Here is a 21,485-nt window from a genome sequence, read left to right as displayed (position 1 = left end):
TCGACGGTGGGGAAAAGATGGATTATGTGATTGACTAGACTGTGTTAACAACTCTGCAATTTCGTGGGGCCGTGGGCACAGCTGTTGCCACCTCAAGCTGTGATGCATCCGGATGGATGCTTTGCTTGTCAGGGAAGATATTACAGCAGTGTTTTGGCAGGATAGCTTAGAGGGCTCGTCCAGGGAGGCTATTTGGGTGGAACTGAGAAATGGGAAAGGTATAGCAACACTTATAGGGGTGTATTATAGACCGCCTAATGGGGAGCGAGCATTCGAAGAGCAAATATGTAAGGAGATCGCAGATATTAGTAATAAGCACAAGGTAATGATTGTGGGAAATTTCAATTTTCCGCACATAGACTGGGAAACACATTCTGTAAACGGGATGGATGGTTTGGAGTGTGTAAAATGTGTGCAGGATAGTTTTTTGCAACAATACATAGAGGTACCTACTAGAGATGGGGCAGTGCTGGACCTCCTGTTACGTCAGGTGGCGGAGGTATGTGTTGGGGAGCACTTCGGGTTCAGTGATCACAATACCATTAGTTTTAATATAATTATGGAGAAGGTCAGAACTGGACCTAGGTTTGAGATTTTTTGATTGGAGAAAGGCTAACTTTGAGGAGATGCGAAAGGATTTAAAATTAGTGAATTTGGACATTTTTTTTATGGGAAGGATGTACAAGAGAAATGGAGTACATTTAAATGTGACATTTTAAGAGTAAATAATCTTTATGTCCCTGTTCGGTTGAAAGAAAATAGTAAAAATTGGAAAGCGCCAAGGTTTTCAAGGGAAATTGGACACTTGGTTCGGAAAAAGAGAGATATCTATAATAATTATAGGCAGCATGGAGTAAATGAGGTGCTTGAGGAGTATAAAGAATGTAAAAAGAATCTTAAGAAATAAATTAGAAAAGCTAAAAAAAGATATGAGGTTACTTTAGCAAGGAAGGTGAAAGTAAATCCAAAGGGTTTCTACAGCTATATTAATAGCAAATGGAAACGAGGGATACAATTGGTCCATTAGGGAGTCAGAGTGGACAGCTATCTGCAGAGCCAAAAGAGATGGGGGAAGATATTGAACACTTTCTTTTCTTCGGTATGCACCAGGAAGAAGGATATTGAATTATGTGAGGTAAGGGAAACAAGTAGAGTAGCTATGGAAACTATGAGATTCAAAGAAGAGGAAGTACTGACACGTTTGAAAAATATATAAGTGGATAAGTCTCCAGGTCCTGACAGGATATTCCCTAGGACATTGAGGGAAGTTAGTGTAGAAATAGCAGGGGCTATGACAGAAATATTTCAAATGTAATTAGAAACGGGTATAGTGCCAGAGGATTGGCGTACTGCGCATGTCATTCCATTGTTTAAACGGGGTTCTAAGAGTAAACCTTACAATTATAGACCTGTTAGTTTGACGTCAGTGGTGGGCAAATTAATGGAAAGGATACTTAGAGATAGTATATATAAGCATCTGGATAAACAGAGTCTGATTAGGAACAGTCAATTTATGAGGGTAAAGCAGTGGATATTGCCTATATGGACTTCAGTAAGGCTTTTGACAAGGTTCCTCATAGAAGGTTGGTTAAGAAGGTTCAATTGTTGGGTATTAATGGTGGAGTAGCAAGATGGATTCAATAGTGGCTGAATGGGAGATGCCAGAGAGTAATGTTGGATGGCTGTTTGTCAGGTCGGAGGCCGGTGACCAGTGGGGTGCCTCAGGGATCTGTTTTGGGTCCACTGTTGTTTGTCATGCACATCAATGATCTCGATGATGGTGTGGTAAATTGGATTACTAAGTATGCAGATGATACTAAGATAGGTGGGGTTGTGGATAATGAAGTAGACTTTGAAAGTCTACAGAGAGATTTAGGCCATTTGGAAGAGTGGACTGAAAGATGGCAGATGGAGTTTAATGCTAATAAGTGTGAGGTGCTACATCTTGGCAGGCCAAATCAAAATAGGACGTACATGGTAAATGGTAGCGAATTGAGGAATGCAGTTGAACAGAGGGATCTAGGAATAACTGTGCATAGTTCCCTGAAGGTGGAATCTCATGTAGATATGGTGGTAAAGAAAGCTTTTGGTGTTCTGGCCTTTATAAATCAGAGCATTGAGTATAGAAGTTGGGATGTAATGTTAAAATTGTACAAGGCATTGGTAAGGCCAATTCTAGAGTATGGTGTACAATTTTGGTCGCCTAATTATAGGAAGGATGTCAACAAAATAGAGAGAGTACAGAGGCGATTTACTAGAATGTTGCCTGGGTTTCAGCAACTAAGTTACAGAGAAAGGTTGAACAAGTTAGGTCTTTATTCTTTGGAGCGCAGAAGGTTAAGGGGGGACGATAGAGGTCTTTAAAATGATGAGAGGGATAGACAGAGTTGACGTGGATAAGCTTTTCCCATTGAGAGTAGGGAAGATTCAAATAAGAGGACATGATTTGAGAATTAAGGGACAGAAGTTTAGGGGTAACATGACGGGGAACTTCTTTACTCAGAGTGGTAGCTGTGTGGAATGAGCTTCCAGTGGAAGTGGTGGAGACAGGTTCGTTTTTATCATTTAAAAATAAATTGGATAGGTATATGGACGGGAAGGGAATGGAGGGTTATGGGCTACAGGTATAGGGGACTAGGGGAAAGTACGTGTTCGGCACGGACTTGAAGGGCCGAGATGGTCTGTTTCCGTGCTGTAATTGTTATATGGTTATATAGTTTTCTCTAGAGCTACTGTGGAAATTGGCCAAAGTCAATGAAGAAATAACGAACTTCCTTTGCCTTCTGGGGACGAAGAGACACTGGATTAATTCATGTAGTTTATGCACTGTAGTCGTATCAGGAAAAAACTATCAGTAACATTTACACATCGGAATATGAAGATCTTGGTCACCTCCACTGATGTCTGCATTGAACGCAATGTTTAGGATTGAACGAGCCGAACGGGCTATGCTGCACGTTTACTTTTATAGTTTGATAAATTTTCTTGCATATTGAACACAATAACGTTCAAAATATAGAGACATTCAGCTGCTCCACATTCTGTAAATATTCTCTGTATTACTAACAATATTGTTACAAGACAGCCACATTTCATATGATGAGAGACTTTGTATGTTAATGGAAGATTACTTTAAATGTATGTTTAATAGATGAATAATAAATTAGTTGCACAAGCATGTAGATAATATTCAAAGGCACTTGGAGCAAACGCTTTCAGTTATTCAATGCAATCTATCTTTAAAAATAGGTAAGTAATATCCGTCAAATACATGATTTACAATAATGGGAAGTATAATTTTAATGACGCTGCATCTCAAAGAGTACATAACATATCATTTATAAATATAAGGCTACAAAATATAAAGTTGCACACCGATAAATGCACAAAGCAGATCTTCCGAAGCATAGTGGAGGCATTATTGCTTTAAGAGCATTTGCTGTTATAATTGGTCAAGTCCCTATGTGTCGCTCTCTACCAATGAGGGGAGGAAATGTAGTCGAGGATCCTGCATCAGTCTCCTTTGAACAAGCACTGCGCAGTATCGAGGAGAGGCAACGGTTTCATTGTTCCACACTCTGGACTCATATCTCAGCTTAAAGGATTTCTGTACTTCATATTAACGCAGAAGAAAAATCGCTCGTATGTTTGGGAAAGAAATACAGCTTTTCGGCGACATATTGAAGGTAATCAGCATTTACATTGTCGGCGTTCTTTCCAACGTGCTGGAAGAAATCCGTAAATTCGGCCGCTATGACTGGGCTAATTTAATCCAGAATGGTCGCACAGCTAAACAACCGAGTGTTGCAACTTTCCGTTTTTCATGTGCTACTCTTCCACCTTTCTGGTACAGTACAACGTAATATTCGTTACTCAATTCCGGAAGAGCTGGAGGTTGGTGCCTTTGTTGGTGATGTTGCCCGGGATCTCGGGTTGGAGATTAAGCAGCTTTCGCAGCGCAGATTTAGAGTTGCATCAGAAAAGCAAATACAGCACCTAGCCGTGAACCTGAGGACGGGAGCAATATTTATCAATGAAAAAATAGACAGAGAAGAGCTTTGTGCACAAAGTTTCAGTTGCGTGTTGATGTTAGAAGCCATAATCGAGGGCCCGCTTGAGATATATCGCATTGAAGTTGAAATACTCGACATAAACGACAATGCGCCCCTATTCCAGAGAGAGGAAATTAACAAAGCAATATCTGAAGTGGCGCCGGTCGGGACGATTATTCCACTCCCGAGTGCGATGGACGCAGACGCTGGAATAAATGGTGTTCATTCCTATCAGCTAAATCCAAGCGCGCATTTCAGTTTAAAACTGCAATCAGATAGTGAACAGAGTCTTATCCCAGAATTGGTACTGGAACGACCACTAGATCGCGAGCAGCAAACAACACATAGATTAACCTTGACAGCCACTGATGGCGGGAACCCGAAAAAAATCGGGACTACCCAAATTATTATTACAGTGCTTGATGTGAACGATAATGCTCCGGTCTGCAAGCAAAGCATTTATCAAATCACAACCCCAGAAAATGTGCCTAAAGATTCCTTGATAGTGCAGGTAACAGCCGAGGATTTGGACGAAGGCCTAAACGGCGAGGTAATATATTCCTTCAGTGATCACACTCCTGATAGAGTACGCGAATTGTTTAGTTTGGACCCAGCAAGCGGGGAGATCAGGGTAATTGGTGCTGTGGATTTCGAAGAAGCAAATAACTATCAGATTTTGGTACAAGCTGAAAACAGAGGCACTCAGCAAATACCAGTATACTGTAAAGTTATATTAAAGATTAGCGATGTTAATGATAACTGGCCTGAAATAATAACAACGTCCACCTTCAACACAATACCAGAAAATATTGTTGCGAATACGGCAGTGTCTCTTATAAGAGTTAGGGACCGAGATTTTGAAAACTCACCCTATGTTTCTTGCAGCATCCCCGGAGATATCCCTTTCAATCTGAATGGTTCTTTTAATAATTACTTCACGTTAATTACCCGTGGTAACATAGATCGTGAAAAGGTGCCGGAGTATAATGTTACTATTACATGCACAGATAGTGGCTCGCCTCCACTTTCGACCAAGAAATTAATCCGAGTTCAAATTGCGGATGTAAATGACAACGCCCCACAATTTACGCAGCCTTCGTTTACGGTGCACGTAACAGAAAATAATGTTATTGGTTCTTCAATTGGTTCTGTGCCAGCAATTGATCCCGATTCTAATCAGAATAAACATCTTGGATAGAAATAGGTTGTGTTAAGAAATAAACAGAGTAGGAATTGTTTGCTTGTTTGCGAAACCTTATAATAATGTTTTTTTGAGGCCAGGCAAATCTCCATAAGAAATCGAAGCTGTGTTAGGCTAAGCAGCCTCTGGTAACTGTTTAACCATTCGCTATTATAACTATAATTTTAAGTCAATGCCACTTTCCTGCTCTCTCCACCATATCAAGCGATTTCCCTACCATATCCAGATGCTCTTGAATCGTTACATTGTCTAAGAGTCTACTGCCCTGTAACTTAGTAAATTCAAACGAATTCGAAGAAGAACGTCCTTCTTATTTCAGGTGAATAAAATATCGAGGCATCAATGAAATTTGGAGAATTGGTTCTAATTCTTACATTGGTTAGTATCATCTCGAAAGCACCGAGCAATTGAGGGAATAACGCAAGGTAGATTGGGGGTGGGGGGGGGGGGGGGGGGGGGGGCAGGCAGGGGATCGTAGTGGCGCCCATTGAGATACCTCCTGTCAATAGCATGATTGATCAATTAAAAAAAATGCTAATCAACTGAGCTAAAATTAGCATTAACGTTAACGTCAATCTGAAGTAACCAGTTAAAAAAAGTTAGTATACCTTGGCGCAATGACTAGCGTGCATTTATATTGAAACAATAGCTGATGCCATCGTTTCAATATAAGTTATTTTCCAGGTCAATGAATTCAAGCTAGTAACAATGAAGGGAATAAGAAGAAAAAGAGCCTTCCGTATACAAAATGTCTCCAAATTAGAAATAGAAATGCCAGCAATTAATGTATCGCTTATTTGGTGCTTATTCTATTATTGAAGCATTGGGGCTTATGTGAATTTGCTATACGGCCTAGTGGTGCAATAGCTGGTGCTGTTGCCTCAATAGACAATAGACAATAGGTGCAGCAGCAGGCCATTTGGCCCTTCGAGCCAGCACCGCCATTCAATGTGATCATGACTGATCATCCACAATCAGTACCCCGTTCCTGCCTTCTCCCCATTATCCCCTGACTCCGCTATTTTTAAGAGCCCTATCTAGCTCTCTCTTGAAAGCATCCAGAGAACCTGCCTCCACCGCCCTCTGAGGCAGAGAATTCCACAGACTCACCACTCTCTGTGAGAAAAAGTGTTCCCTCGTCGCCGTTCTAAATGGCCTCATAATTTCGAGTTCGACCCTGATCTCAGATGCTGCCTCTGATTATGTGCGTTTCTGCCAACTGCCGCGGTTTGTTTCTACATCCGTCAACGCAGCTTATACATGACCTATGATAACACCTTCGTTTTTCTGGCAAATGTATTGCATACTGTGTTAAGTTGCATCTAGAATGCATTTATTCATTTTATATAGGAAACTGCTTTAAGACTAATGTGCATAAATCATTTCGAAATCCTGCGAAATGGTGTTGAGATAATGACACACTTTAATTTGTGAGATGATTAAATAACTTTGTAGATGTTTTTGGGGGAGATTCTGATACCTTAACCACGAATAACACTGCCTTTTCAAGTTAGATATGCGTTCATCTTAAAGGGTTGAATATTAGCATTCTGTGCAATCAATTTCAACTGGTGAAATTAGTCAATTCAAGATAAAATAGGACTATGGACGAGGAAAACTACTGGAGAAAACATGTAAATCCAAAATTAATTTAATCGAGATGATTCAATGCATCATTCTATTGTTTTAAATGTCATGGTTCTAGGGTGCCGTTTCTATATTGAGAAACAGAAAGATGTGTTGTTCAAGTTCAGGAAGACAATATGATGAAGAACCGATAAACACAGTACAGAATACTACCCCTTTATCCACAGCACAGGAGTTTATACAAGCAGGCATACGTATAATAAAATAAAAATCATGCCTGCAGCATCGCAGACGTATAGTCTCAAACAACCACACAAATACAAAAAAGATACATACATTACACATATATTCTATATGAATTTAAAAAGAAAAAGCGGCTATGCGGGAAAGACAATCATTCAGTTAACAGCACAATATGGGAAAGGTAACAAGTCCAGCGCAAAGCAAGGTAGTTGTTTGTGCCTCCCAATGTTGAGGAAGGTTGTGAAAGTGATTTTTCAAGACCGATGGTTGAAGGAAAGTAGTTTACCTGACCCACTATCCCTGTGGCAGGCTGTTGTGGCGCCCAATGGTGGGCCATGAATCTGGTCAAGATCGCTGTGAAATTAGAAATGTAATGCCTGGCCATGATGTAAAGTGCCAGGATACTTTCTATGGTATATCTGTCGACGTTTCTTTGAGTATTCAGTGACAAGCCGAATCTAACAGTGGAAACATATTTTTTCCGGAGATAGTCTTTGTATGGCACGATACGGGACTGTACGGTACGATAGGGATATAAATAGAGATTAATTAACATTGTTAAATAAAAACATGTGCTGCCTTTCTTCGAGTTAAAACCCGGTCATTTGGCCTTCTTTCCCATCACATATGTTTTAATATTGGTAGGACTGTAAATATCAGGACAACAGAGTCGGCACACATTTGCGCAGCAGGCAGAGCTTGCCCGAGACCCGAGTTTGATCCTGACCTTGGGTACTGTCAGTGTGGAGTTTACACATTCTCCATGTAACCATGTGGATTTCCTCCAAGTGTTCCAGTTTCCTCCCACATCCCCAAAACCTGCCGGTTTCTAGGTAGGGCCTCCGTAAATGAGTGTGGAGGGAATGGGATTCTGAAGGCAGTCTCAACTGCGCCAAATAAGAGTGACGGCCCATTCATTTTAGGCACTATATTTGGCAGTCTTTTCATGGCACAAGTTAGAGAGAATATAGACCGAGTGAACATGGTTGGGAGTTAGGTAGAAGCGGGGAATTTTTTTTTTGCGGTTGTATTGCAGCCTCCAGAAAGTTAGGGAGCAGGAGTAGGAAGGTTGCATTAACTGTAAAAATAGTAGGGTCGAGCCAGTGCAAACTTTCGCCACTTCAATATAGAGCATGTGGCAGAATTTCTTAAAAATGAGGAAAATGTTCAAAACAGTAGATATGTTGCCCACAAAACTGCCTGCCTCTGGATGAGAAAGCAAAGAGATTTTGACCCCCAGTTTTACCGATCCCCTTAGGCCGGATGAAATCTGGTCAAGGCCACCCATCTAATCTTTTCCAGCACGTCCCTATAATATAGCCAAATCTTTTTTTGATGAATTAGAAAGAAAAATATCAAATACCAAACCGGATAGAATGGAAGGCGATTCTGCAGTCTCCAGAGTGATTCACCACTCTCTGGCACAAGTGAAAAAAACATAGAAATTAGGTGCAGGAGTAGGCCATTCGGCCCTTCGAGCCTGCACCGCCATTCAAAGGATTGGCTGATCCCCAACTCAGTATCCTAACCTGCCTTCTCTCCAGCCCCCTGATCCCCTAGCCCACATTAACTCCTCTTAAATATAGCCAATGAACTGGCTCAACCCTCGGGAGAGAGTTCAGAGATCTTCCTGCGTGAAAAAAGTTCTTCTCATCCGGTGCCCCTTATCCTTAACCCCCTTAAGAATTTTGTAACATCGGGAACAATCTTCCTATAAGATCCTGCCCAACCCTCTCTATAAGATCCCCTCTCAATGGTCAGCTAACTGGTTTGGCAGCTAACTTGCAAAAACTCTTGTATTGGATGAATGACGATTGCGACCACCTACCGACCTGGGTACACATGGAAAAGGCGAGTTCACATCTCCCGTTGCGGTCTGTCCTATGCTCCAAACTCCCCCTTCCTATAACACCTGTGGGTGCAGGCTCAATTGCTTCCCGCTTGCTCAAGATATGGAGTCAAGTCAGGAAAAACCTCGGCTTACAAGGCCCTTCCATCTTGACCCCACTGCTTAAAAACCACATCTTTAAACCTTCAAGTACAGACCACGCATTCAAAACCTGGCATAGCAACGGTATCAGTAGTATCAAAAACCTATACAAAGGTGGCATCTTTTCGTCTTTTGCGGAGCTCTCGTCCAATTATAACCTCCCAAACTCCCACCTTTTTCGTTTTTCCCAGATTAGGGATTTTGTGAAGAAGACATTCCCCCATTTCCCAAATCGCCCTCCTGAAACCCTGATCGATACCATCTTAGGTCTAGATCCCAACCGGAAGAAATGCATCTCTGTTTTGTATAACATGTTAGGGTCGGTTATATTGAAACCTCATACCTCATTAAAAGCTGCGTGGGAGGATGAGCTGAATACGAAACTAACAGACCAGCAATGGGACTCTGCCTTGGATTTGATCCATTCTTCATATGTGCCCGTCATGGCCTAATCCAATGCAAACCCCTTCACAAAGTCCACTACACAAATGCAAGATTATCTAGAATTTACCCCGCTGTTAGGGACACCTGCAACAGATGTAATCAATCTCCTGCCAACCATAGCCATATGTTTTGGTCTTGCCCTAAGCTAGCTGCCTTTTGGAGGAGTGTTTTCGACTTGATAAGCAGAACCTACGGCCAGACTATTCCTCCAAACCCACTGTCAGCCATTTTCGGTACCCCTCCCAACACCAACCTCTCTGTTGCGGTGAAACGGGTTCTAGCTTTTACAACCTTGTTAGCCCGGAGACTGATCTTGCTTAACTGGAGGTTCACCTGTCCCCCGACACACACCCGCTGGATTAAGGAGGTGCTTTACAATTTAAAGCTTGAAAAACTTAGGTTCTCTCTCAAAGGCTCTACTAAGACATTCCTAGATACATGGAACCCTTTCTTGGAACTTGTTAACTCTCTCAACTTGTCCCCGGACTCGCAAGAGGACTGAGTGCTCTCCACAATTGTCCTGCTCTACTGCAGCTGCTCTCCCCTAACCCCCCGCCCGCCTCCCCACACTTATTTAATTACTTACTTATTTACTGTTATTAGTGACCCCCTTTTTTTTCTTTTTTTTGTGCTTTTTGTTTCGTTCATCTTACCATATTTGTGTGGATGTGTACGTATGTGAGTGTTGTTTGTCCCCGTTTGGTTCCGACCTGATTCGGGTGGGTTGAAGGTGGGTAAGGGTAAAGGCTTTGAGGGTCGCTTACATACTGTTGCACAATTATGCCTTGACTGACACTATCTGATATCATTGTATGTATGCAAATTGCTGTGAAATTCAAATAAAAAGATTTAAATCAAACAATATGTAGATGACCCACCAAGGAAAAGTGTTATGTTGGATCTCCTATTTGGCAAATGCAGCCGGGGAATTGATTGAAGTATCATGGGGGAGCACTTTTGGAAGAGTTACCACAATTTTATTGGCTTTTCAATCGTGATTGGAAAAAGTATGAGATTGAGAGAATTCAGGACCAGCATGTTCCTGTTAGAGTGATGGGCAAGGTTGCAAGAATTAGGGACTATTTAAAGGAATATTTAAGAACACAGACGATATATCCATTGCAAATATTCCAGGATTTTCGTTGCTTCCGGTGTGATAGAATTGGAGGGGCAAGAGGTGGAGGTGTTGCATTGCTAGTCAGGGAAGATATTACAGCAGTGCTTTGGCAGTAATATCGATTGGAGGGCTCATCTAGGGAGGCTATTCGGGTGGAATTGAGAAGTGGGTAAGGTGTAGCAACACTTATAGGGGTGTATTATAGACCGCCAAACGGGGAACGAGAATTGGAAGAGCAAATATGTAAGGAGATAGCAGATATTAGTAGTAAGCACAAGGTAGTGATTGTGGGAGATTTCAACTTTCCACACATAGACTGGGAAACACATTCTGTAAATGGGCTGGATAGGTTGGAGTTTGTAAAATGTGTGCAGGATAGTTTTTTGCAGCAATACCTAGAGGTACCTACTAGAGGAGGGACAGTGCTGGACCTCCTGTTAGGAAATGAGACGGGACAGGTGGCGGAGGTATGCGTTGGGGAGCACTTCGGGTCCAGTGATCACAATACCATTAGTTTCAATATAATTATGGAGAGGGTCAGAACTGGACCTAGGGTTGAGATTTTTGATTGGAGAAAGGCTAACTTTGATGAGATGCGAGATGATTTAAAAGGAATGAACTGGGACATTTTGATTTATTGGAAAAATGTGGAAGATAAATGGAGGACATTTAAAGGGGAAATTTTAAGAGTACAGAATCTTTATATTCCTGTTCCGATGAAAGGAAACAGTAAAAATTGGAAAGAGCCCTGGTTTTCAAGGGAAATTGGACATCTTGTTCGGAAAAAGAGGGAGATCTACAATAATTATAGGCAGCATGAAGTAAATGAGGTGCTTGAGGAGTATAAGGAATGTAAAAAGAATCTTAAGAAAGAAATTGGAAAATCTAAAAGAAGATATGAGGTTGCTTTGGCAAGTAAGGTGAAAGTAAATCCAAAGGGTTTCTACAGCTATATTAATAGCAAAAGGATAACCAGGGATAAAATTGGTCCATTGGAGAGACAGAGTGGACAGTTATCTGCAGAGCCAAAAGAGATGGGGGAGATATTGAACATTTTTTTTTCTTCGGTATTCACCAAGGAGAAGGATATTGAATTATGTGAGGTAAGGGAAACTAGTAGAGTAGCTATGGATACTATGAGGTTCAAAGTAAAAGAAGTACTGACACTTTTGAAAAATATAAAAGTGGATAAGTCTCCAGGTCCTGACAGGATATTCCCTAGGACATTGAGGGAAGTTAGTGTAGAAATAGCCGGGGCTATGACAGAAATATTTCAAATGTCATTAGAAACGGGAATAGTCCCCGAGGATTGGTGTACTGCGCATGTTGTTCCATTGTTTAAAAAGGGTTCTAAGAGTAAACCTAGCAATGATAGACCTGTTAGTTTGACTTCAGTGGTGGGCAAATTAATGGAAAAGATACTTAGAGATAATATATATAAGCATCTAGATAAACAGGGTCTGATTAGGAACAGTGAACATGGATTTGGACTTTAGTAAGGCCTTTGGCTAAGGTTCCTCATGGAAGGTTGGTTAAGAAGGTTCAACTGTTGGGTATAACTGCAGGAATAGCAAGATGGATTCAACAGTGGCTGAATGGGAGAAGCCAGAGGGTAATGGTGGATGGCTGTTTATCGGGTTGGAGGCAGGTGACTAGTGGGGTGCCTCAGGGATCTGTGTTGGGTCCTTTGTTGTTTGTCATGTACATCAATGATCTGGATGAAGGTGTGGTAAATTGGATTAGTAAGTATGCAGATGATACCAAGATAGGGGGTGTTGTGGATAATGAAGAGGATTTCCAAAGTCTACAGAGTGATTTAGGCCATTTGGAAAAATGGGCTGAAAGATGGCAGATGGAGTTTAATGCTGATAAATGTGAGGTGCTACATCTTGGCAGGACAAATCAAAATAGGACGTACATGGTAAATGGTAGGGAATTGAAGAATACAGTTGAACAGAGGGATCTGGGTATAACCGTGCATAGTTCCTTGAAGGTGGAATCTTATATAGATAGGGTGGTAAAGAAAGCTTTTGGTATGCTAGCCTTTATAAATCAGAGCATTGAGTATAGAAGCTGGGATGTAATGTTAAAATTGTACAAGGCATTGGTGAGACCAAATCTGGAGTATGGTGTACAATTTTGGTCGCCCAATTATAGGAAGGATGTCAACAAAATAGAGAGAGTACAGAGGAGATTTACTAGAATGTTGCCTGAGTTTCAACAACTAAGTTACAGAGATAGGTTGAATAAGTTAGGTCTTTATTCTCTGGAGCGCAGAAGGTTAAGGGGGGACTTGATAGAGGTCTTTAAAATGATGAGAGGGATAGACAGAGTTGATGTGGACAAGCTTTTCCCTTTGAGAATAGGGAAGATTCAAACAAGAGGACATGACTTCAGAATTAAGGAACAGAAGTTTAGGGGTAATATGAGGGGGAACTTCTTTACTCAGAGAGTGGTAGCGGTGTGGAATGAACTTCCAGTGGAAGTGGTGGAGGCAGGTTCATTGGTATCATTTAAAAATAAATTGGATAGGCATATGGATGAGAAGGGAATGGAGGGTTATGGTATGAGTGCAGGCAGGTGGGACTAAGGGGCAAAAAAGTTGATCGGCACGGACGTAGGGCCGAGATGGCCTGTTTTCGTGCTGTAATTGTTATATGGTTATATGGTTAACATGATTATGTATGGCTAGACACACCATCCACGTTAACTAAAACAAAAATATGTATTATCCAATTTATTATCCAATTTAGGGGGGGGGGGGGGGGCAGGGACATACATATCATAAAGAAACCGGACCATCAGTATTTTATAATCTTTCACAATATGGCAATAGGTTAATAAAGAACATACGGAGTAGGTAACAAGATAGGACAAAGCTAGTAAAATTTGTTATGAATATTTGAAAATGAGCACGGATCTGATAAAACATGTATCTGGAGATTTAATAATAGGAAAATAGACAAATAGATACATATTAGTAGTTTGCATTAATCCATTGAACTCAATATATTGCACCAAAAAGTTCTACAAAGCTGTCACTGGAAGTGACAAAGTAGCGTAGAGAACTTTCTCCCAGAAGTAAGTTGGGAATTAAAATAAATGTTGCCGCTCATAGTCCTCGTGGGCTGTTTACTGAGGATTTCAAAGAAGGGATTAGTAAGAGCTCATTTGCTGGTTTTAGTTTCGAAGTTTCTTCAAATATTATTAGATGAAGACATATCAAACATTACTCCTTTATTGAAAAAAGGCAAGCACACATAAAGTAGTTATCTTTAAACCTACCATGTGAACATATTAGAAGCTGTTAATAACAAAGAACTTGTAAAATAAAATTATGTTACCAGACACATCCAACTTGGATTGTGAACGAGAAATCGTGCCTGATTAATTTATTGTTGTTTGAAAAAGTACCTTATGCTGTCTACAAAGTGGAACCGATGAATGCACCTGCACTAGCTAAAAGGTTATCTGAATTTCAGCTACAAAACCCGTATTCATGTACAATAAATGATCAACCTAACACCTTTCCAGTCACAATGGCAGCAGCAACTGGAGCGGGAGGACAGGGTATCCGCAATATCCTGCGAGTCAGTGTGAAGGACCTTAGCAAGGGGACTCACTTCTCACTGGACCTCTAGTCTCTACTGCCTCCAGGACTTCCTGGGTAATGGATAATTTGATGTTACCTTCATGTATCCGACGGGATGGCAGAAGCTGATGGAAGACTTCCGGGAGAAGGGTAATGAAGCTCCGCTGTCGCTGCTGAAAGTGCAGCCGCACTTCACCCCCATCGATGGAAGAAGGGGAACAGCATGATTAATGGCAGTTGTTGAACAGGAAGAAACACCGGAGGGTTCTGCCTAAAGAGCCAAAAGATGGTAAGTCCAAGAAAAGAGTTATTCCCCAGACAGACGGCAACAACCTCTCCTCGTCGAAGGATGAGGTGACATCGAGAACCCGACGACGGAGGTAGAGGAAGAAAATGGGCGAGGGAAAAGAGAAAGGTCATGCCTATTGTCCCCCAGCTCCAGAAGACCGGGAGCAGTGCAGCGGCCGATGGACCCCAGCTCCGGGAGACTGGTAATAGTGCAGCGGCCAATGGCCCCAGGTCTGGGAGACTGGTAGCACTGAATCAGCCACCGTACCCCAGCTACAGGAGACGGATGGGGGCGGTGCGCCCAGAATGGGGTGGAACAAGGAGGGTCCTCCCTACGACAACTTAGGTGAAGACAGACCCCCCTCCTTGAGGATGCTGGCATCCTGAGCCTCGGAAAGGTGCTGCAATTCACCAAAGCGGTGGGCATGAGGGGACAAGATGACGGTCAGTGACTCTAAAGGACAATGGAGGCATCATTAGATGTGCACAGTGTGAGGTGTGATCGCCTTGCAGTGCCTGGCCAAGGTTAAGGTGGACGTGACTTTTATGCAGAAGTGCGGGCTGCCACACCTCTGCTTCTATCGGATGTGGTCGCGATGGTGGCCCCATGGACTATCGGTGTGGTCGGGGGGGCAATGATTGTCGCGCTTCCGGTCTGGGAATCTTGCTGCGGGAAGGGAGCTTCGCCATCACTGAGGTCATGGAGGTGGTTGGGGGGCGTCTCCTCGTGAATGTTATGTACCGTGTCTCTCTGCTCCGGCCGGTTAATGTGTACGCCTCACCGGTGCGGAGCGAGCGGCTGGCAGTTCTTCAGCAGCTCCCACCGCTGCTGGCCACCTCCCGGCAACTCGTTCTGGCTGGTGACTTCAACTGCATTATTGATGCGTCTGGACGATCCAGAAGTGCCGACAGCTGACTGGACAGCACCTCAAATCTTCTGGTGGAGACGGTAAAAGACGCAAAGCTGCGCGACACCTTCAGCAACCCTGCAGGCGGATCCCAGTCACGGTTCACATTTTCGAGATCACATGGTTCAGTCCGGTCTCGGATAGACTTCCTCTTCACATCGTAGGCCGTCACAGTGAGACACACTGACCTCACGTCTTCTTCTCTGACCACTGCCTCCTTCAGGCTTCCTGTCACCTACAGGGGGACCAGAAGGATGGCAGAGGGACGTGGAAGTTAAATGTGAAGCTGTTGACCCCAGAGACCATTGAGGAAATAAAGAGGGACTACGCATGTTGGAGAACGGTGAAGCCCCTCTTTGACTCCCCGACACACTGGTGGGAAGCAACCAAGGAGAACATTAAGAGGTTCTTCATATTTAAAGGGGTTCAGAAAGCAAGACAGAGTCAGAGGGAATTGTGTCAACTCCAGACAGATTTGCAGCAACTACTCCTTCTACAGTCGAGAGGGGTGGATGTGAGGGAGGAACTTAGAGAGTTGAAGGGCCAGCATGATCGACTTTACCTCTGAATCCTCTAAAATCATCTTCCGATCCAGGGTCCGCCACACGGAGCAGGATGAGACGTGCTCACGCTTCTTCTTCCATAAGGCTCACAGGGGGAGTTCTGCGATGAACAGCTTTAGGGAGGAGGATGGCTCGGTAACATCCTTGCAGACGGATATGCTGATGATCGGATAGCCAATGTTGGGAAGAAACTGGAGCTGTGGAAGCAACGCTCCCACTCCATAACTGGGAACAATGTGGTCATCAGGTGTGAGGTGCTCTCGAGGCTGCTGTACTTGGCGCAAGTGTGGCCTGTCCCTCCTACGCCACAGGGATTACCCGTGCCTTCGTCCAGTTCATCTGTGGTCGAGGATGGACCAGGTGCGATGAACCACGATACACAAGTCAGCAGACAACGTGGGTAAATGCCTGCCCAATGTCGCCCTCACCTTTCGTGTGTGGCTGCATCAGGCGGAGTGTGGAGCCAAGGCACGTGGGCACCAAGTGTCACCGCCTGCTGAGGTTCTACCTTTCCCCGGTGTTGCGAAGAATGGGCCTGGCGCAGATGCCACGCAATATGCCAGTCAGTTGGACATTGCCGCACCATCTGTCGTTTGTGGAAAGGTTCTTCCTGACCAACACCTTTAACCATAAGTCCATCGTGCACCAACGTCCTGCAGGCACTGCAGGGAAATGACTCCATGGATCCTGTGGCCTGGTTCCCAGAGCAGACTGCCCAGCTTGTCTGGCAACATGCCTCATCACCAGAACTCACCAACAACCTACAAGACCTGGCTTGGCTGGGGAGCCCTTCCAGTTAGATCCTTCCTGCACCGTTGGAACCTCACTACCAGCGCACGCTGCCCTCGGGACGGCTGTTATGGAGAGGAGATGGTTGCCCACCTCTTTGCAGAGTGTGGATTGCAGAGACCTGGAGAGGTCTGCAAGGGTCCCCGTTACAGTTTATTCCGAACATCTCCGTCACAGAGGACTCTGTGATATGCGCACTGTTTCCAGGGACGCATTCAGGGACTGACATCGAGTGCTGCTGGAAGGTCATCAACTCGGTGAAAGACGCTCTTTGGTCTGCCCGAGCGTTGTTCACCACCCAGCGGAGCGAGATGTCCGTCGGGGAATGTTGCCGACTGGCGCGCTGCAGATGCAGGAGTACGTGCTGAGGGACGCACTGAAGCTCGGTGCAGCCGCCAAGGCACGGTGCGGGAGGACCGCAGTCTAGGTTCCTTCCGCTGCAGGACATGGGGGGCAGGGTGTGGGGGAGACGCCCTCAAAATAAGGGAAGGGATTCCAAGCCAGTGGGCCACATGAGTGTCAAGCGTGGGGGATACATTTGTGAAATTTGAGCAATGTATGTAGACTGTATTGAATATTTTATATTGCCTCCGTAATTTGTCGGATGAGTCTTTTGCACGGTTCATGTATCTGAATAAAGTCTATTTAGAAAACAAAATCGGTTATGAGTTACTAAATATTTCCTGCACTGGTGCCTGAGTGGTATTATCACCACATATATGTATTGTATTCGTTATACACTTCTATCTCTAATGAACACTGCATAGTTTTTTTGTGAAACATCAGAAAATTACGCATAGACATAAAATATACATGACCGTAGAAATTACGCAGCGGTGTCATCACCAAGTGGATGTACAAATAGTCACCACGTTGAATTCGATAATACCCAATTACAGTCACAAACATATTTCTTGCGCTGAATGGACGCACTCGGCGACAAGCTGATTTCAAGCAGCCTAAACATGTTTCAGGTAAATAGACAATAGTTAAGACTATATAAATTTATAATCCCATGGACTAGTATGCTAATGTAAATTGCGACATATTACGAAAAGAATTGTTTTTTCTAACACATTTTAAAATGTTTTAGTTGGATGTCTACCATTGCTTATTTGTGCCACTATTTCTAATCCATTTATTGTCAACTGTCTCTGACAACTAATTGCCTTTGCAAAGGCAGTTGTGAGTATGATGCTTGAATTGCTGCAGTTATTCTGGAGATAGTTCTCCTTTATGCTGTTGATAAGGAGTTGCAGGGTTTGGACGCAGGAAGATTGAATGGATTGTATTATGTTTCGAAGTCAGGATAATATGCAGCTTCAAGGGATAAATGGGTACTGGCCTTTCTATGCGTATTCGTCGCTTGTTCTCCTTCATAGTTCACGAGTTTTAAAAGCAGTGTTGGAGTAGCCGAGGTGAGTTGCAATGTGCATTCTGTCGACGGTGCATAACACAGACACTGTGCGCTGACAATGCAGGAATGGCTGTCAGACTGTTGGTGAACTAATCTGCCAGGCACAGTTCCCAAATTAGAGAGCCATTTCCGGATTATCGTGGGAGGTTTTGGAATGATAACGTAGTATTTCACAATTTCGTGGACCACTTCAATGTGCATTTTAGAATCAACAGCATTGCCATATAATGGGCAACCTTTGCTCTTTCCGCCACAATCTCATTAAGACCTTTTAGTGGATTATCATTGCTGGGTGGCACGGTGGCGCAGCGGTAAAATTGCTGCCTTGCAACGCCGGAAACCAGCGTTCGATCCCGACTACAGGTGCTGTATGTACGGAGTTGGGAGTTTGTAGTTTGTGTGATTTCTCCGTGATCTTCGGTTTCCTCACACACTCCAAAGACGTACAGGTTTGTCGGTTAATTGGTTTGGGTTTGTATACTTGGTATAAGTGTAAATTGTCCCTAGTGTGTGTAGGCTTGTCGCTGGTCGGTGCGGGCGCGGTGGGCCGAAGGGCCTGTTTCCGCGCTCTATCTCTAAACAAAACAAAATTGCTAACGTTATTTTTTTGTGATCACATTAGGAATTGAATTAAATTACATTATTGCCAAGGTGGGATTGTTAGTTGAGAGGTCTGGGAACGTAATGCGAACGTAATCACTGTATCACCGTGACGTAAAAGGTTTTGAGGTTTCCGCGGTAATACACATCGTTATCGAAATAAGAGAGCTTGACAATATATATTTCTGAAACCTGGTTTCTCTTTCGATTTCAGATCTGCAGTAACCGTCAGTGGGATATGGAGCAATCTTCCATGGAAATGTACCCTTCTGGACAGTATAATTTGGGTGAAAATGAAGTGGAACCGGATCACAGAAGGTTTATGGAAATACATTCCCACGCCTTATAGAATGCACGACTAGATGGAAATGACTTTGTCTCTTAATTGCGGCGAGCAGTTTGCATAGATGTTGCCTGTTCTCCGTTATATTTACTCAAGTGGCCATCTCAGTGTGCATGATTACGCTTCATGTCTAATACGGTTGTAACTGCAAGTCTTCGTAATGAGCCAAATCGATTTGCGGCAGTATTCTGCTGACCACACATCGTCTCATGGGCATTTATCGCAACATACGTCTCCAAAACAGAACCTATTCTGCGATTACGTGTTTGAAATGGTAGACTTGCCATCAGCAAATACTCTTCACGACCGTATGCTGTTGTAATATGTCTTTTCGGACATTGGAAGGACTTCGAGAGAAATTGTTGCTGGTCCATCGATAGCCAATACAATTCCAATGATCAAAGAACGAATTTGCATTTAGAGAAATGGAAGCTATATTCCTGGTGGAGTCTTCACATTCCCGTTCACTTCGCAACAATCAAGAAGTGGATTGGTTGAATAAAGCTTAATTAAGACAATGACAGGACAGGAACCATTGAACGATTCACAGAATATCACAACAGACATCATTTTAGAATGCGATTAAAATTGCAAGCGAAGACATGAAGGACTGCAGAAATGATTATTTTTCACCGTGTTAGAGACTACAGTTGATGGCATTGACCTGCTTCTGCATTGAAATTCGATTCTCGCTTACTTCTTTAGCATTTCCAATGTGTTGTTGTGTCCGTAAATCTTCACGTGTTATGTAATATTTCTCAATATCACGAAAATGTTTAGGAGTCCCTTGTAGCGAAAAGTACCGCTCTTAGTGTTCTGAAGAATGTCTTGTTGTTCCCAAAATTAATTAACCTAAATAAAAATAACTGGTCGAATCCTGCTTTATCGTGTTCTCATGAGAACGAATCAAACCAGTGCAGGCCAAAGATACCAAATAAATGTTAACTTCAATTCCGAACCACACGTGACGAGAATAAATGTAACTAACGATGCATTTATTTCAAGAGTCTGAAATCGAATTAACTTTAAATAACAAAATGACTGGTAATTCAAATTCTGCTATATTTTGATATGTAGAATATGACGATTCATATTTGACACGATTGGCCGTTCATTCTGCCGTGAACATGATAGGCCAAGGTCACAACAGCACTCTCAGCCTATGATCTCATTCTTTTCGTAAAATAAAGCTGCGAGGTTGTGCGGTTAATTTGGTATGTGGCTAAATATTTCGCAAGGAGCTAGATGTAAACGTAATTGTCTTCTGAGTGGTAAACTACGCACATTACTACATCCCAAATAGGCTTACAGTTGACATGTTCCAGAGTGGTTCCTTGCGCCATCACCAGTTTGAATTAACTTTAATTCTTGTCTTTTAGCCATTAGTCACGTTGCCCTATGTTTATTGTGATGTAAAGAACGAAGACACAACATCATAGAAGAAGGATCTCAACCCGAAACGCCACCCATTCCTTCTATCCAGAGACGCTGCCTTTCCAGCTGAGTTACTCCGGCATGTTGTGTCCATCTTCAGTGTAAACTAGTTCCTGCAGTTCCTTGCCGCACATCGTGTAATGGGTTATATAGATATCACAGCGTAATACGAAACAGGACAATATAATAAAATTGATAAGAAATTGTCAGATGAAAATATTAAATTATTAGCGAATTATAATGATCCACTAATAAAAAATGTAAAAATCGCTATTTTTAAATGACATGATGAATAAGGCACAGTATTCGTGGTCCCAATTTCATACAGAAATCAGTGATAGGAGTTCAACGTGTCTGGTGCCAATAATTAACTTAGTAGTTCTAATACAAATCTGCTGGATGCGAAGATTACTATTGGATTACCTGTCTGTTGGAAGTTTTATGGCTGGGTACTCACTATTGGTTAATTGTCTTGCTCATTTGATTTATATGCAATTCGCCACTCAATCTTCTCCTTTAAGATGCTAATTTAGTTCCGGGCAGGTTGCCTTCATGTCCACGTATGACGTTTAACTAGTGACTCTTGGTAAAGCAAATTATCGCATTTAGATTAACAGATAAATAACACATAAAAGATAAACACGAACTGCATGGTAAAGATAATCACCAACAAAGAATGTCCACCTGCTTTACGGCAACATTTAGCGGATTTACTGTTAAAATTCCCCATTTGCACTAATTATCTCCCTAAAGTAATCAGAAGCAATCGTAATTGGCATCGGGTCCGTTGCAGTTAGAATCCCGTGTCCTACCGCTTCTCGATGCGAGCTGTGCGATTCTCCAAACTTAAAGCACATGGTATTGGGGGTTCAGTATTGATGTGGATACAGAACTAGCTGGCAGACAGGAAGCCAAGA

General features: G+C 42.8%; 1 protein-coding gene across 2 annotated transcripts in view; it reads left to right on the top strand.

Moving 5' to 3' along the window:
* LOC129701513 (protocadherin-10-like) overlaps positions 1-20,582 on the top strand; it is a 105,631-nt gene extending 85,049 nt beyond the window's left edge. Inside the window, exon 2 of one of the 2 annotated variants that reach the window (XM_055642761.1) lies at positions 19,006-20,582. In XM_055642761.1, coding sequence (XP_055498736.1) covers positions 19,006-19,140 — 135 coding nt within the window. In that variant the 3' untranslated portion in view covers positions 19,141-20,582. The remainder of the gene's footprint in view (positions 1-19,005) is intronic. The other variant, XM_055642762.1, reaches the window with a different exon arrangement.
* The last annotated feature ends 903 nt before the right edge of the window (positions 20,583-21,485 follow it).

The sequence above is a fragment of the Leucoraja erinacea genome, chromosome 11, assembly GCF_028641065.1.
Source record: "Leucoraja erinacea ecotype New England chromosome 11, Leri_hhj_1, whole genome shotgun sequence".
Taxonomy (NCBI): Eukaryota; Metazoa; Chordata; class Chondrichthyes; order Rajiformes; family Rajidae; genus Leucoraja; species Leucoraja erinaceus.
The sequence above is the reverse complement of the archived record's forward strand: the minus strand, read 5'-3'. Positions and strand labels throughout refer to the sequence as shown.